Here is an 18312-nt window from a genome sequence, read left to right on the forward strand (position 1 = left end):
TAGCTGTGTGTGTGTAGTTTTATTCTTGCCTGACAGGTGACAACAGATTTTATTTTTAATCTTATTACTGAAAATATATAATAATTGAACTGAATTTAAATCTTGATGGTATTAACTGATGTCTTCTAGCATAAGCACGATCTTTCTTATAATTTATTTAGTAAGAACATGAAACAGTTGTGCATCTCATGTCCATTAAAATCTTTGTTAATAACATTAGTTTTACTTCCTAGATAGTACTTTTTACCTTTGGGTAATACTTGCCACTGAGTTAGATGTAATTTAATTCTTGGAGTTCTTTCAGGATCTGGTACACTGTCTGTAGCTGCTGCATTTGTATTTGTCTGTCTCTGTTTGTAGAGGATCTCATGTCTCTTCTTGATGCTGACATTCATTCTGCCCACCCAAGTGTCATTATCGATGCGGACGCCATGTTTTCTGAGGACATTAGCTATTTTGGTTATCCTTCTTTTCGTCGTTCATCACTTTCCAGGCTAGGCTCTTCTCGAGGTAATTTTGCATTTATTTCTTTTTGATCAGGGGCTGGCTATATGAAAATATAGTGGTAGATTCACTGGATTTGAGCTTGTAGAATTACAGTAGATGAAATCATTACCTATTTGTGTTTTTTGTGTAGCCTTGCCATTAAACTTTTTTTTTAATGTTGAAGAACCACAGTGGTATTTCAGAGATAGTCTTGTTTATATTGTGTAATACATGTCATGCTTATCACTTGCTAATTGTAATTAGAAATACCAATTTTGAACTAAAAGCAGAATTTACTATATTGTGACATGCAGCATTTAGAAAAGAAATCTCTGAAATTTATTTGATTAGAATAACATAATTCTTCTGTTTCTGTAAGTCTTGGTTAGAAGGAAGAGTGAAGTATGAGAAACTTACTACATAGGAGGGAGTGGCCAATATTAAGTGTAGAGAAATGTTTACCTTAAAATGATTTCAGAAGTTTGAAATCCTTAAAATACAATATATGGTATAAGGCAGAAGATTTTAAAATCATTAAGTAGCTTCTCTGTATATTTTTGAATTAGCTTTAGTTGGATTATAACTTAGAATTTGTACTTTCTAGAATTTAAAACCACTTATTGAAACAATAGAGAAAAATAATCTGTATTTAGTGATCATTAGTAAACTGGAAAAGATGCTGGTTTTTTTTTTTTAGATATTGGTCCAAACATATAGTACTTAAAAACAAACTTTAAAAAATAACGCATCTGAGGGTGATCTTTTAGTATACTGGGCTTGTTATATAGCAGATTCAAAATTGTTTAGTAAATGCATACTTTATTGGCTTAAATGAATCAAGTATTGTATTTTCAAGTATTCATTATCTAGCACAAGTAAATTCTTTTCCCCCTTTTCTTTTCCTAAGTTTATCACATACAAGCCTTTTAGTTTGAACCATCTGAAATAACTGATACTAGACCAATTTTGCCCCACATGTATGGCAGTTTTGTATGATTCAGCTATAATGTTGCCTCTAATCCTTACTATCCAAATTTTGAAAGTTTATTTTGATTATCTTATTTTAAAAGTAATGTATAAAAAAGTAATGTATAAGCAAACTTAAAAAGAGTAATTTTAGACAGTTTATAGGACAGCTGCAGGGGAAACATTTTGGGTAAGGAAATCAAGCAAATTCCCCTTCAGTCTTATTTCTCAAACTTATTTTAAATGTTATACATAAAAATATTGCCTATAAAGTTATTCTAAACAAGAGCTTGGATTATTAAAATCTTTAGAATGAGTTTATGTTAATGTATTTGTAGTTTAATTCAACAATTTTACTCCTACCTCTGGATTTAAAAAATGAACAGAACTGGAGACTTTGTAACAAATACTGTTTGGTTTGCCTACATGTCTAACATGTTGAAATCCTAACTATGCACACTTTTCTAATTTATAAATGTTTGTAGTGTGCATTTCTAATGAAAGTCAGAATTTTAAAACTCCACTAAAAATCAAAATCAAATTAAGATAAAAAGTTATGCTATAAAACATATGTAGTTGAAATAATGGAGAATTTTGCCTCTGCATAGTTTTAAAAATAAATACTACTTTATAATTTGTATCTACTCACTGGGAAAGGATTAGTATTTTGAATGTTGCTGGTCAGCTCTGTTATATACGCATTGACGTAAGCTTTTGTGAGTAGATAACTATTAGTTGCATCCTGAAGGGTCTTTACTAGAGAGTGGCTTACTTTTATCCCACTGGTGTGACCCAATTGCATACCAGTTCTCCTTCTTCCCTTAGAGAGAGACTCTGAGCTGATGCGTGAACGTGAATCCGTTTTACGTTTACGTGAGAGAAGGTGGCTTGATGGAGCCTCATTTGATAATGAAAGGGGCTCTACCAGCAAAGAAGGAGAACCTAGCTTGGACAAGAAGAACACACCTGTGCAGAGCCCAGTGTCGCTAGGTGAAGATCTGCAGTGGTGGCCTGACAAGGTATTTGGAAAAAAACTCATATCTTTCCCATTTAAGTGGATTCTGGCAAGTTCCCCTCCCCCAAGTTTTGTTTAATTTATTCATATTTTTGTATTGCTATTCAAGAAAAGAAAAAAAGCACAAACATAAAATAGTATTTTTTTCTCATTTCACAGTACAGTAAGTACACTATCTCGATTTGACTTTGCATGAGTCCTGCTGGTAAGATGTGTTGAGTGACTGAGTGTACTTGTTTCTTGCTCCTTGAGGAAATGGGGGAGATTTACCCTGGGGTTTTTCAGAGAGTAATTAATTATTCCCTTGCTTGTGGTAGACATGGGCTTTGCCAATTTGCAATTTTGGGATGGGGTGGGAGGGCCCAAGTTCCTGCAGTGCAGGGTGTGGATCTGCATTTCTTAGATGAGGTAGCTGTCCCAGAGTGGTAATGACATCCTGCAGACCCAGGCTGAAGCCATGGAGGGGTTAGATTGTAGCACTGCCTGAGCCCTGCGGCCTGGCACCAGCTGGGTGGAGTCTGGCTTCACCAGCCCTCGCTGTGTGGTGACTTGGCATTGCTGCCTGTCATGGCTTAAGCCCTTGCTGACTGACCTTCTGAGGCTGCTGTAGGAAGTGTGTTTCCTGTTTTTTGTATTAAAGAATTTTTTTTTTATATGCCTGTTTTTCTTTCTAAATAGTTGGGTAGGAAATTTTCTTAAGCAGAAATAGCCCAGAAGATAGGAACTCAGAGGTTACAGATAAGGAGAGTCTGGCATGGAATTTTTTTCTCTCAAAATTTGAACTTGAATTGGGGGAAAATATTATTGAACTTTCCAAATTTCTGTTTCTGTAGTTATTGCAAGACTTAGTGCAGTGCATTTATTTTCCTCTACTTTCAGGTCATGTGGAAAATTTGAATGCAAGAGAGAGCATGAATTTTAATCACTGTCTTTGGAAGCAAAAGGTTATTCTGTTTATTTTGGCAGTTGCCAAACTTTTCCTGCACTGTATTTTCTTACTTATTTCTATGAAACTCAGAATATCCCAAGTTCTGATTTATGCTTTTACTTTGTATGTTAGGGGTGATTGTGTGTGTGTGTGTGTGTGTGTGTGTGTGTGTGTGTTCACTGTTTTCTATTTTCCTTGCTTGGGTCATGTTAGAGCTGTGTCTGTTTTCTGTTGACAGGGCATAACAACAGTGGACTCACAACCCCCTTTTCTGGTGCTGACACTTATTACTTGTCCAGGCTTTTTTTTAATCATATGTTAGTTTTGCTAATGAAAGTAGTTTTGCGTCATGGTTTGTGTGCGTGCGTGCATGCATGCAGGTATGTGGTGCTAGGATTGAACCCCAGTTTTGAGCATGCTAGGAAGGTGCTCAACCACCGTGCCACAATCCATAACCCAGTGAAGATATTTATGAACAGAATAAGTATATCAGGCTTTTCTCTGTTCCTGAGCCTTCTGTCATATTTAATGGCTTTTTGTTAGTCTCCGCTGTTAGGCATGGGTCTAAGGTATAGCTTGTTTTCAGGGAGTTTCTAATGCCTGAAAAGCCTTCGTTTATGAAGCCTTCATTTCAGATAGAATTTAATTGTTTAGATACTGAAGAATGACAGATAAGCAGTATGTGAAATAATTGTCCTCTCTAGTCCTTTATCTGCAAAATGTGTATTTTAAAACAAAATCATGAAAAATAAAATACTTACATATTAGCTCAAAATTGCAATTCTAGTCAGTCATGGGGTCTTATGTAATCCTAGCACTTGGGAGGCTAAGCCAGGAGGATCACTATGAGTTTGAGGCCAGTCTCAACTATGTATAGTATAGAGACCCTGTTCCCCCCAAAACAAACAAGATGCCTGGTACAAAATAGACACTATAACTTTCCATTCTGAGGAAGCAAATCACTTTGGCTTAAAGTGTTGAGTACCCCAAGAGTCCCCCCACATCCATTAGACACTGTCCCACCCTCATAGTGAGGATGAAAAATCAGTGCAGTGGGGAGACTTGTCTTCAGGCCACCTTAGGTCTGCAGGAAAACCACTCTGCAGGCCCAGAGAAGGAAGTTGGTGTCCCTAGCAACATTCGTGACCACACTGGTTTCCCACTGTGGCTGGAGTGGGGACCACTGTCAAGTGCAGGTTTGGGGTGGGAGAATGTGATGGGTTGGGTGGGGTAGAACGTGGAAGAAGGAAGGGGGCACCCGGATGCATGCACACACAGAGTGCATCCAGCACCACTGTGGCCAGGTCTGTCAGAGCACTCCAACCAAGGTCAGGTGGATTCCCAGGCAGGATGAGCTGAGTGCTGTGGCTTATATTGTTGCTGTTTTGTGTTGTGCGGTTTTGTTTTGTTTTGAGTCAGGGTATGGCTATGTAGTTCAGCTGGCCTTGAACTCACTGTGTAGCCCAGGCTGGTCTCAGACTCACAGATATCTTCTTGAGGGCAGGGATGGACGCGTGCCGCCATAGTCGGCAAGTTCTGTGTTGGAAAGCAGAGCCATTGAAGAGCACCTAAGAATCATTTGCTATAGGCTGGTGAGCTGCTTGTCACCAGGAGTGGCCTTAGTAGTAACTTTGAGGAGTTTTTCCTTGGGGACCTGGAGTCTAGAGCAGAGGACAGATGATGTGACTAACTCCAATGACTGATCTTAAAAATGTGGCCCTCTGTAATCTAGGTTAGGCTCTCAAAACAGTCTTGGTAGCCCTTGCATTATTTTCATTAAGCAGTTTAAGGCTCCACCCTCAGCATATTGGGTTGCTGGAAGGTAGTCTTCATTTTGTACACAGTGTGTGCCGGAGAAGCTCTGGCCGCTTTTCTCTGAGCCATCTTTCTTGTGTTTGAAGAAGTGTGGAGTCTTTGTCTGTGTGGATGTGGCTCATCAGCGGTGGGTTTAGCTGTGGAGCCAGGGAGCGAAGTCAGTTCATATTTTCCTGCTGGGTCTTGTTTCTTCCTGTATATGAGGAAGTGGAATCACTCTTCTTTGGGGTCAAAATATGCACTCCAGCTTATTTTTATTATTTATTTATTTATTTGCAGAACTGGGGATTGAGCTCAGGCCCTTGTGCTTGCCAGGGAAGCGCTTATTCCACTGAGCCATCTCCCCGGCCCCTCCAGCTTATTTTTAGAAACGGGTTCATGCAACGTTCTTTACTGTGAAGTAAGTTTTCAGTTTGCCTTTCTGGTAGGATGCAAAGGGCATTCTATTTTTCAATTAATTGAATTAATACTTTGCCAATATCTACTTGTACATTCTACCATTGTATAGGCAGATAAAATTTCTTTAATGATGGAACATTCTTTTTTCTTTAAGCCTTTATAGTTTATATCTTTTGATGACAATAATTTGAGATATCCATCAATTTTAAGTACAAGGTAGGATCAAAAATATGGTGAATATCTAATTTTTAAAAAATTTCTTACAGTAAAATATGTTAATTATTCATTATTACCTTTCAGTGTACTCTTCCTCACTTCAGACACAGTTATACCATTGTTCTTGAGACTTTGTGAATCTATTCTAGAAGTCCATTTGTGAAATAGTCATACTATTGTGGCTGCCTCAGTGTCCTGAATTAATTCAAAATGTTTATCTTTTGTGTCCATTTTGATTTTGCAGAGAAGCCAGAAGTGGCATGGTGCCAGATATGTTGAATAAGGACAGTGTGGGTACAGGGTCATGTTTTTACTAACCCACCTTTTTTGAATGGCACTTGGCAGCAGCATTCACTAGTTTTTGATCACACTTCATAGAGACACTCGGGAAAGAGGACTTCCAGAACTGCTTCCCAGTAAGGCAAGGAAAAGGGAATATGTTTGAAATGAAGGGCTGGTGAGATGGCTCAGTGGTCTAAAGCACCTACTTTGAACAAGCTTAGCAAAGCACAGGGACTGCGGTTCAATCCCCCAGCACCACATGCCAGCCCGCCCCACCCCCTGGTGGGCTGAGCTGGCCACACACACACACACACACACACACAAATAAATAAATAAAATTTTTAAAAAAGAAATGAAGGTGTTTCTGAGAGGGCAATGTATGCTTTACTATAATAACTTTTTAAAATGTAAGCACTTACTGTATGTGTGTGGATTTACTGTATATTTTGATCACCTCTCTTACTCCCCAAAATTATTCTTGTGAGTTAAATGTCAAGGCTAATATAAATACTTAACTGGAAAAAGTTGTAGGATTATTGAAAGTTTTATGAAGATAGTGGTAGAGATCAGTCAGTACTAATCTAGTAACCTTGGCAAATACATCCTTGAATGTAGGTCTCCTGCTAGGTGTTGGGTGAGTGTCTGCAGGGAGAAGAGGAACAGGGGTTTCCCTGTCAAAGCAGCATGATGAGTTAGGCCCAGAGGCGATGGGAAGCAGGGAAGCTCTGCAGAGGGACCTGGTGAGCAAAAACTGTGGCGTGGGCCACAGGATCTCACACCCAGCACTGCTGCTCACTTTATGACCCTAACCAAGTACCCTATGACAGAAGGCAGAGCAAACCCCAGCCTGTGCTCCTAGCCGGGTGGCTCTTTCAATTGGGCTGTGAGGAATTTGGCCTGAAGACACCAACTGTCTTAGTATGCGCCCACATGTATCCTTCATCTTTCTTCTCCTTTTTCTCATTCTGCCACTCTTCTCTGTCCCTCCTCTTCTTTATCTCCCTCCCCCGCCAGCTAGCCATATAAAGTTGGAATGCTTTTCTGGCTTATGTGACTGATCATTCTACTTTGCAGCTTTGGCAGTTCTGTTGTTTAAGGCGGAAAAGCATGTTGCAATTAGGTGGATTTACTGTCCACCACTACAGTCACTCTCTAACATGACTCTGTACTGTTTAGTCACCTTTGCAGTTTGCCTTAGATTAGAAATTGTGTGTATTGCTAAATATTTCACAGGTGAATGTAACTACATGCTTATATGAACTTCTTCCAATAAGAAGACCACAACATTGTATAAAGCCAGTATCATCTGATACCTAAGCCCAACAGACTCTGGCCATTATCTGTGATGAATGCAGAAATTATCTGTAAAGTAACAACATAGGGAAAAGAAGGTGTATCCTGACCAAGTGGGCCGGGCACAACCCTGACATGAACGCTGGTTTCTGTGCATGAGTCAGTCTGTGTAATGTCCTTCACTGTAAAAAGAAGGCTTTGATAAAGGTCAGCAGTTTTTGATTGATAAAAAGTCTTCTAAAGTTTAGATGTACAAGGGAAGTCCATCAACTTAAAGGGGCAATTCTGACAACTATCTACCTATAGTTGACATCATAACCCATGAGGAAATACCCAGGAGCTTTTCCATGATGCTCTGGGGCCCACTTTGGCTACTTGTGCAGCAATAATACTAGAAGTTCTAGCAACTGTATGAGGAGAAAAACAAATCAAAGGAAGAAGAAAACTACTTTCCTCTTTTATAGTTTAAAAGGAGGAAGTAAAAATCATGCAGATGACATGATGCCATATGTAGAAAATCTGAAAGATTCCACAAAACTTTTGAATTTAGTAAAGTTGTAGGATACAGAATCATTGTATAAAAACTGTAGCATTTATTTATACCTGTAATAGCAATCTGAAAAGAAATCAAGGTAATAATCCCAGTTATGGACCCCCCCCAAGAAAAACCCCAAAAAACAAAAACCTAACCAGTGAGTAAAAGGTTCCTGTGTGGTAAACTATTATAAAAAGGTTGAAAGAAAGAAAAAAATTGAATAAGACACAAAGAAAACAGTATCCTATGATCTTCAGTTAAAAGTGTTGCTGTTGTTGAGCTGAGCGTTATGGTGCTTGTCTGTAATCACAGTACTGTGGAGGCTGAGGCAAGAGGATCACAAGTTTGAGGTCCTACTAGGCTACATAGTGAGTTCAAGGGCAGCCTGAACTACAAAGCTATCTTAAAAAAAAAAAATCAAACCTACCAAAGGTGTGTTGATACTGTTAAAATTTTCACACTACCTAGAACAATATACATATTTGATGCAGTCTCATCAAAATTCATTTGCATTTTTCACAAAAATAGGAACAAAATCCTAAAATTCACATGGAATTTTATACTGAGAAAGAAAAGAAACTGTAAACATCACAATTACTGATTAAAAATTCTGTCATAAGGGCCAGCCAGGTAGCTCAGCAGATTAACGCGCCTGTTTAGGCAGAGCATAGTGGCCCCTGGCTTGCTTGCTGGCCCTGTCCCCGGATCGTGCTGAGACGGCGATTGAGACTGGGCATGGTGGCGCCCGCCTGTAATCCCAGCGCTTGGAAAGCTGAAAACAAAATTATTGTCAGTCTGATCTGTGTAGTCAGACCCTATAGATGCTGCACTAAATACCAAAAAAAAAAACCCCAGCAAACTATCATAAAGCCATAGTATATCTGGTATTGGCATAAAAATAGCAACAGCTCAATAGACCCATTAGAGAGCACAGATGTAAACCCAGTGTGTGGGGTCCAGGAGGACACAAAAGAGAACGGACAGTGGCTTTAGTAGGTGGTGCTGAGAAAATGGGATTTCCATATGCAGAAGAATAAAATTGGACCCAAGTTTTATAGTATACATAAAGATCAACTCAGAGTGGATCCAAGATGGCCAGGTGAGATGGTGCGCTGCTAACATCTCAGCACCCTGAAGAGGCTGAGATGGGAGAATGGCAAGTTTGAGCCCAGCCTGGAAAACTTAGTAAGACTCAGAAAAAGGTGAGTATAGTTCAGTATGAAGGCCTTGGGCTCAATCTTTAGTATTGAAAAGGAAAAGAATGACCCAGATGTATATTCCGAGCTTATAAATGTAGATGAGATTATAGGAGAAAAGCTCCTGGACAGCTAGACATTCACTAGCAACAACTTTTTGATTTCAGCCTAAAATGTTGGTCAGCATTGGTCCATCCATTCTGCACAGCAAAGAAACATCAAAATGAAATGGCAGCCTAGATAGAGATTGGGAAAAAATATTTGCATGCCATGTAGCTGATAGGGGTTAGTATCTATAATTAATAACTCTTACAAGTCAACATCAGAAATATAAATCAGTTTCTTTAAAAAATGAGTAAAATGCTTGAATGTACTCATTGAATTATTTAGGAGACTTCAAAGGACATAAAGTTAACTCCAGATATATGAGAAGGAACATAGCATCACTGATTGTAAGAGAAATATGAATTAAAATCACCATGAAACATTGTCTCCTATCTCTTAGTATGGCTACTGTTAACACAGGAGGTGCATGGACTGGAGAGAGAGGACAGGGAGTCAAGACCAGGACAGCCATTACAGAGCACAGTGTGGGAACCCTGGAGAGAGTGGAATGGCAGTTTCTCTTCTGGGTGCCTTCCCCAAGAGAAGGGAGGCCCCGCACCCCCACATGGTGGCCACAATGTGCAGGCAGCCTCAGCATCTGTTGGTGATGAATAAAGCGAGCATGATCGACCACACACACAAATGTTACTTAGCAGGAGGTCCTGTTGTTGGCCACCCCACGATGGACCTGTCACTTTTGTATGGAATCCTTTTTTAAAACATCAGAAGCAAAAAGTACAGAGAAAGGCCACACATGGTGGTACACTCCTGTGATTGCAGCACTTGGGAGGATGAGGCAGGAGGATCATTGTGAGTTTGAGGCCAGTGTGGGCTAAGTAGTGAGTTCAAGGCCAGCCTGAAATGCATAGTGAGACCCTGCCTTAAAAAGACAATAAACAAATAAACAAAAAATAGAGAATAAAATTGGTTACTACAGATGGGAGAAGAAATTGGTAGATACAAGATCAGTGGAGTAATTTATATATCTCTCTATCTATATCTATCTATATCTCTATCTATATCTGTGTATCTATATATATAGCGTATCTAGAAATAAGGTATTTAGGAGAAGACATTGTGTGGGCATTTTCATGTGCTAGGCATGGAGCCCAGCACTCTGCACTGTAGGCAAGTGCTTGACCACTAAGTTATACCCCAAGCTCTTTTAAAATTTTCTTCAGAGTTCTTTTTCTCACCTTGCAAGATGGTGGGCAAAAAACCCCCTGAGAATCCAGATACTAAAGAGAAGAAACCTGAAGCCAAGAAGGCTGCTGCCAGCGGTACTGGTAAAAAGGGTAAGGTGAAGGCAAAAAAGTCCAAGAAGGGCCCAGCCCACTGCAGCTGAAATCCTGTCCTGGTTAGAGGAGTTGGTGGATACTCCTGACCTACTATGTATTTCAGAAAGGCTTTGTACAAGAGAAAGTGCACAGCTGCTGAATTGAAGGTTGAGAAGATGAAGGTTCTTGCTATGATCACAAAACCAGTCAGTGGTGATGAGAATAGTGGTTCCTGGGAGGTTAAGCTTCAGAAAATGCCTAGATGCTACCCTACTGAAGATTTGCCCAGAAAGCTGTTGAGCCACGGCAAGAAACCCTTCACTGAGGAAACTTCAGGGTAATGCCACTCCAGCACTATCTTGATTATCCTCATGGGGCATCACAGAGGCAAGAGAGTGGTCTTCCTTAAGCAGCTGGCCAATGATTTGCTACTTGTGACTGGGCCTCTATGAGGAACATACCAGAAAAAACAAACTTGTCATTGCCACCTCTACCAAAATTGGTATCAGCAAACTGAAAATCCCCTAACACCTCACTAATGCTTGCTTTAAGAAGCAGCAGCTGAGGAAGGAAACCCAGACACCAGGAGGGTGAGCTCTTCGACACCGAGAAAGAGAGACGCCAGATTTGAGAGCAGCACAAGGTGGATCAGAAAGTGGTGGACCCACAGAGTTTAGCAGAAATCAAAGCTGTTCCTCAGCTCTGGAGCTACCTGCAATCTGCTTTTGCTTTGACAAATGGAGTTTGTCTTCATAAATTAATGTTCTAAATTTCTTACTAAGAACCTAATTAAATAACTGATATATTTAAAATTCTTTTTTTTTTTTGCCTTTGGAGGGAGTGTCACTAAGTTGCCTGCTCCTGGTTCCGAGAAGGTGAGGCTGTAGGTGTTGCCCTGTCTAGCCATAACCTCATGTTGGGAGCATTTCGTCACAGAGATCCACAGATGAAAATCTGTACTCTGTCCAAGGCACACTGTCCACATTTATTCAGGATGCACATTTCCTGCAAACCCTCAAGGTTAAAAAGAAGAGTTTGCTAGTTGAGTGAAGACACCGAAGAGACTGGCTGCTGTGAGTTGGTGCATCTCTCGCACCTGGTAGTTTAGGGAAAGAGCACTGTATTCGCATGCTGAGCGCCACTGCTGTGCTGTGCCGTGGCTCTCTGTGGAGAAAGTGGGAAGGAGCATCTGCTGGTGGCGCTGCTGTGCCTGCCTGTGGTCTATGCTGACAGAGCTGGCAGAGTTCAAGGCAGTGCATTGGCTGGGGGTGTTTTTGTTTCTGTTGACATTTGGAAGCTTCTGGGAAACAGCAGTTCAGTCAGCTGGGCGCATGTCACAAATGCAGTTGCTTCCTAAGAACGTAATCTCCAGGAGGACAAGAAGTGAGGTAGAGAGAGGAAGAGGCTGAGTGGAGCAGCTGAGTGCGAGTAGCCTTCCATCACCATTCTGGCGTACAGCACTGCTCGGAGTGACAGGCTTGGAGCTATGCCTCCTGGGAGGAAATGAAGCATTCAAAAAAGGGATGGAGTTTTATGGGAGAAGGTTTTGGAAAAGAAAAAATAACTTTTTCAAAATACCAGTTTCTCAGTGTCAGTGTGCTCAGTTCATGCCTAGCCATGGAGTAGTTCCTGTCCTTTCAGCTTACCCATGGAGTGGTTCCTGTCCTTCTATGGATCTCTACCCTGAGGGAGTGGTTTCTAGCTTGACAATATGTATCTTACACAGTCAACTCCAAACTTGGGGATTTTCCCTTTGAAAAGCTAAATTAGTGCTACAGGAGAAAGATAGGTATAGGAAAGCCTAGAGTAGCTGGACAGAGGCCACCATACCCTTCTTTCTCCCATGAAGTGGAGCTGAAGTGTGCTGTGCTGTTGGAGAAGGGAGTTGTGGGAATCTCAGCCAAGCAGGGATGGTGGTGATGGGAAGGGGTGCAGGTAGAGTGCTCTAGCAGCTTTCTGTGGTACCAGGAGGTTGGCACACTAAATGGGTGTGCTGTTGAGGATCCTATTTCTGAGGCCAAGGTTGGAGCACAGGCCTGTGGCTGAGAGTGTGGGTGTGGTAAGGGAGATGGAGAAAGTAATCATGATGGCGGGAGGAAGACAGGGAGAGTGGTGACCTGTGGTCAGGAGCTGGTGGAGAGAAAATGGACTGTGAAGCACACAAAAATGTGACGGTCACTGGTAAGAAAGGCTAGTATGGTGAGATGTGTCCCAAGTGAGCTTCTCGGTACTGGTACTGGGAGGAGGCCAAAGCTGGGCTCACTTGGACGCCTGTTGGGACCAGAAAGGTGCAAGTGTGCATGCATGGGTATGTGCATTTGTGTCAGTGTGTGGCCCTCTTTAAGTGTTTATTTATTTGGTACAGGGTCTCATACAGCTCAGACTCCTAGTAGATCTTCCTGTCTCAGCATCCCCAGTGTTAGGATTATAGGCTTGCACCACCATGCCCAGTTTCAGTGGCCAGCACAGTGCATCTGGAGTTCTGGGGCTGGTACCGCATGTGATACTGGGGATAGAACCCAGTCCTTATGCTTACCAGGTGGGTACTTAGACTGCCAAGCTATCTCCCCAGCCCTGGCTCTCTTTACATAAGGTAGGTGGTGAGGCAGGCAACTGTGGGTCTGAGCTGCAGGAGATAAAAATGTGCTTTGGTTGATTCCTCTTCCAGATGTGGGCCAGTGGGTTCAGAGAAATTAGGTAGTTTCTAGAACTTGCCCATATGTATTGGATCCAGGTTTTGGACTCAACTTGGTCTGATCCCACTATCTTTCACATGAACCAACGGATTAAAAGAGAGAATGGAAGGGCCAGCCAAATAGCTCAGCAGATTAAAGCACCTGCAAGCAGGTGCAGGGGCCGGGGTATGATCCTGGGGCCACCCCCCATCTCCCCGGAGTGCCATGAGAGGGCAGTTGAGACTGGGTGTGGTGCTGCATGCCTGTAATCCCAGCTCTTGGGAGGCTGTGAGTAGGAGAATCACTGTGAATCCGATCTAGTAGTGAGACCCTGAACACCCTGTAGACCCTTCCCTTTAAAAAAAAAAAAAAAGGAGTAGAAAGGATACGATTTGGTGCAGAGTTGCAGATGTGATCCCCTCCCCAAGTGAGAACCAGGCTGAGTGGTACTGGTAAAAGGAACATGAAAACAAGTACTTTTTTTGGGCCAGACCAAGCATAGCCTGCCGTTACTGTATTACAGATCTTGGAGGGCTTTGTGCAGGTTTTAGTTGAGCACCGAAATCTGTCTGACCAGATAAGGTGAGTGGAATAGGAGTTGCCTGGAAGGGCAGAAGAACATCATTATTTTAGTGTATAGCATTCCAGAAGGAGGAGAAGGGGTTTGTGGGTTAGCTCAGTTGTTTGAAGCGCCTGCTTGGGCAAACTCAGTCAGGTGCAGGGGACTGTGGTTCCATCCCCAGCTCTGAAGGCCTCACCTAAGGCAGTCTGAGCCAGCGAAACCTCCCCCCCAAAAAAAAAAAATCCTCAGAAGGGAGAGAAGTAGTGCATATGACAATAGAAAACTGTACAGCCTCAGATCTGTTACAGGTGAGTTTTGCTTAGGTATGTTTGAGGCACTTCATGACTGATCATTAGGCTTATGTTTTAAAAGTCTTTTTTTTTTTTTTTTTTGCGGAACTGGGGATTGAACTCAGGCCCTTGCACTTGCCAGGGAAGCGCTTATTCCACTGAGCCATCTCCCTGGCCCTTTCATTTGTAATATTTACATTTTTTGCTTTTATGATTTTATGATTTAATTTTATGCTAAGCATTGCATAAGCTTTTGTCTTAAGGTGTGGACATGTATCATTAGTTTTGAATCAGATACAATCCTGGGAAGGGGTCTTCTGTCCCGACTTAAGAGTCTCTGCTTCAGCTCCTACCCCCACCCCCTCACAGTTCAGCACTCTTACTGAGCACCACCTGGCCAGCTGTTGGTACCCAGCTATAAGGGAGACAACACCTCTGTGCAAGTGATGGAATGAGTGCACTGCATTGTGAAGCGCTGGGGTCTGCAGTTCAGGACAAGGTGTGCTTGTGTAGGCAGCACCAGGGCAGGGGTCAGGACAGGTCTTCTTCAGAGGGGAGAGGGAATGGATGTGCTGAGAAAACGTCACACAGGCCGAAAGCACTGGAGAACAGTTCCTCAAAATGAGATCTATGAGGTCTGGAGGCCTGGAGAGTGACTAGGGAAAGGGGGGAGGGGCTCAGGGAGTGGGGCTAGAGTGGCTGTGGGTTGTACCAGGATGCAAGTTGCTGTGGCCACTGTGTCCACACGTTAAGCTGGATGTGATCCAGGGATTAAATGCAGTGTCAAAGCCTGTGGGTGAAGAGGTCACGTGTTGCTAGTGTTGTGTTATTTTTACTTTCAGGACGGAACAAAATTCATTTGCATTGGGGCTCTGTATTCAGAGCTGCTGGCTGTGAGCAGCAAAGGGGAGCTTTACCAGTGGAAGTGGAGCGAGGTGGAGCCATACAGAAACGCCCAGGTATTGTGCTGTGTGGAGCTTTGCGTTGAACAGCGCTACATATCCGCATATAAATAGTAATCATTTTTCTTATGCTTTCAAAGAATCCTTCATTACATCATCCAAGAGCAACATTTTTGGGGTTAACCAATGAAAAGATAGTCCTCCTGTCTGCAAATAGCATAAGAGCAACTGTAGCTACAGAAAATAACAAGGTAGGAGTCACTTTGCATTGTAAACATTTCATGCTTAAATTCTTGGTTTTCTTTCTCTTGCCCTTTTCATCTTTCCATTTTCTATCCTAAGTAGGTCCATAAATATGGTGTCTCAGATCTTAGGAGAATAATCCAATGTCTTATCTTTGTGTTGGCTAGTTTATCATTATACTAATAATTCAGCTTTAAAAGTAGAGAAAACTATAAGGACATAGAAAAACACAGAATTGAAAGGGAGGAGGGAAATTTTAAGAATAGATTGGAACAGTATAGATGTTCTACCTCAAGTGGTCAGTTTGGTTTTGAAGTCACTTTTCTAGTCTTAGCAAGAATCTATTCTGAAGTACTTACATTAGAGTATTTAGTTGACATTTTAGAGTTCCAGGATGTACACATAGCCTAGGTTTTGTTGTTTTTGTTTTGGGTACTGGGATGGAACCCAGGCCACCTGACCCTAGGCTCCACCTCCCAGCCCTCGGATTTGAGCCAGGCCACCATTGCATTGCCCTGAGTGGCCTTGAACTTGTGCTCTTCCTGCTCCCTAGGTAGTTGAGGTTACAGGGGTGTCCTACTGTGTGGCCCCTGACCCTAATTGTGACTGCAGTCATTTTGGAAAAACTGCTTGTTTTCGTTTCCTTCTAATATTTTATCCTTTAGGTTGCTACATGGGTAGATGAAACATTAAGCTCCGTGGCTTCTAGATTAGAGCATGCTGCACAGGCGCACGCTGAACTCCAAGGAGAGCGAGTCGTCTCGCTGCATTGTTGTGCCCTTTACACCTGTGCCCAGCTGGAGAGCAGTTTATACTGGTGGTGAGTCTGGCGCTGAGGAGGATTGGCAGGGAGGGCAGCAGAAGAGAGTGTGTTGCAGTGGGGGCTTCACCTTGGGCACAGCTATGTTTACCAAAGGAAAACCTTAAGAAGATACATTTATAAAAGTGGTATATAATGTTAAATTTTATCAAAGCAGAAACCTACCCACAACCCGGAGAGTCTACTGCTAACATTTGGAGGTTGCCACGGTTATTTTTTACTCATTCATTGCTGGGACAAAATACCTGACACACAAAATTAAGGAAGGAAAGGTTTATTTAGCTCACTGTTTGTGGAGGTTTCAGTCCATACTCAGCTGGCTCCAGGGCAGAGTAGCTCAAGGCAGAAGGCAGCAGTTCATGGCAGCAGAAAACAGTGAAGAGCTGAGGAAGGAGCAGCAGCTGAGGTGACTGTCAAGCCTCTCTCCCTTCCTTCCATGCTGACTATGAAGATAGTAGCTCCTTTAAGGAAGTGGTGGTGGCTACTGTGAAGATGAGAGCTCCTCCAAAGTGGTGCAGCTGTGAAGACTGGCTCCTCCAAGGAAGTGGCGTGGAGCTGCCAGAAAGTTGAGGTGGCTGGGAAGCCTTTCTCAATCACATTATGTACCCTTTAAGTGCTGAGTCACTTTAGGGTGGGCCCTTCCTGCTCTATGGAGTGGGGTGGCTGAGCCCATCCAGCAAAGCTTCTGACTCCTGAAGTTGACACAATAACTGCTAAAATCCACCCCTTGTCAACTTGGCAAGTACATATATAATACTTTAAACTAGTCTCCAGATGTAAAGACTTGCTTAGTAACATTTCACAATTTCAACATTATAGCACAGGTTTAACTATCACTAAGAATCACTATTAAGTCTGTTAACATTATATTACATGAGAACTGTAACATTCTGCCCCTGGCCCCCCAAAGACTCATGTACAGCTCTTTATGTGAAAGGCACTAGTCCATCTGTAAGAGTTTCCAGGGTCTTAACAGTTTCATCATTGCTGAAAAGTCCAAGTCCCAAGTCTCCAAGATCTAAGGCAAACTCTTAGCTGTAAGCCTCTGTGCAAATGAAAAGTTCCAACATTCAAAGGCACAAGTAAGCATTCCATTCCAAAAGGTCTACGTGGGAGGATATAAACCATTGGGATATAAAACAAGTCCAAAATCCAGCAGGGGAAATATTAAGTCCTGTAGTTTCATGTGGAACATCTGAAGCAATCAGTAATGAATTGTGAGCTCCAAAAGCCTTATATGGCTTCACCACTACAGTACTTCTGCTGCTATCTTCCAAGGCTTTTCCCTGGGGCTGGCTTTGCTCTCCCCTTGTGGCTTTTCTCAGGCAATACACATTTCTGACTTTTCCAAACTTCTGAGGTTCCTACCAAATAGGCTTCTCACTCTGCTTCACACACTGCTCCTCTCAAGGGCACACTGCCTGGTCTCCCAGGCCTTCTAAAATCTAGGTGGAAGCCTTCTTGACCTCAGAACTCCCGCATTCTGATTGTGCCTAAAACCAATGCCTTGTGGATGATGCCAAGGGCTGCTGCCAGCTGGAGCAGTAGCCTGGCTTTCTTCCCTCTTGGTGTAGGGGTCAAGTGCCTGGATTGCTGAGCACTCGGACCCAGATCCTAAGGAACAAATCCTCTGTGCCAGTGCCATTGTGGAATGTAGTATGGCAGCTGCCTCAATTCTGGAACCTGGTGTGGCTGCCAGCTCCATTTTGAAAAATAGCACTTCGCAGCTTTCTCCTCAAAGCACAGTCTCCATCATCCTTACAATTCTAAGGCTGCAGGTGGCAAGAACCTGCCACCTCCTGTGATGCCTCAGGACATCTTTTCTATTCTCCTATTCCTCCTGGACAGTGGAGATCTCAGCTCCAACTTTTTTTAAAAAAAATTAATTTTTGACAACTCATACAGAATTTTACTTAACAAATTAATATGAATTTCACAGTATTTGTTGTAATACATGGTATTGTCTTATAACCAGCTATTCATATTACCAGATATATACATATAAAATTGGAAGAAGAAAAAACTGGAGCAATGTATAAGAAATTAAGAAAAGAAAAAGTACAAACAATTGAAAAAAAGGAGACAAAACTAATTAGAGCATTGACTGCTTCTTTCCATTTCCATTTTTTTCTTTAATTTTTCTTTATTTATTTTTTTGTCCTGTCAGAGGTGAATATTGTATTGGCATCTAAATACTATAAGTGTTTGAATTCAACTAAACATCTAATACTGTCTCGCAGTCTATAATATTAGTGGGTTATCCTCAGAAGTTATTGACTTGAGCCTTTTACAGCTCTTCGTATTAAT

At 42.0% G+C, this 18312-nt stretch overlaps 1 protein-coding gene across 5 annotated transcripts in view; it reads left to right on the forward strand.

The window, feature by feature from the left end:
• The window catches only part of Ubr5 (ubiquitin protein ligase E3 component n-recognin 5), a 128539-nt gene that overhangs the window by 46184 nt on the left and 64043 nt on the right, over nucleotides 1-18312 (forward strand). For 3 of the 5 annotated variants that reach the window (XM_023702299.1, XM_004642258.3, XM_023702301.1), the window contains exons 8-12: nucleotides 361-510; nucleotides 2260-2471; nucleotides 14883-14999; nucleotides 15083-15193; nucleotides 15851-16005. In XM_023702299.1, the coding sequence (XP_023558067.1) occupies nucleotides 361-510; nucleotides 2260-2471; nucleotides 14883-14999; nucleotides 15083-15193; nucleotides 15851-16005 (745 nt within the window). The remainder of the gene's footprint in view (nucleotides 1-360; nucleotides 511-2259; nucleotides 2472-14882; nucleotides 15000-15082; nucleotides 15194-15850; nucleotides 16006-18312) is intronic. The other 2 variants (XM_023702300.1, XM_004642259.3) reach the window with 1 other exon arrangement.

The sequence above is a fragment of the Octodon degus genome, unplaced genomic scaffold (assembly GCF_000260255.1).
Source record: "Octodon degus isolate 3935 unplaced genomic scaffold, OctDeg1.0 scaffold00148, whole genome shotgun sequence".
NCBI lineage: Eukaryota > Metazoa > Chordata > Mammalia > Rodentia > Octodontidae > Octodon > Octodon degus.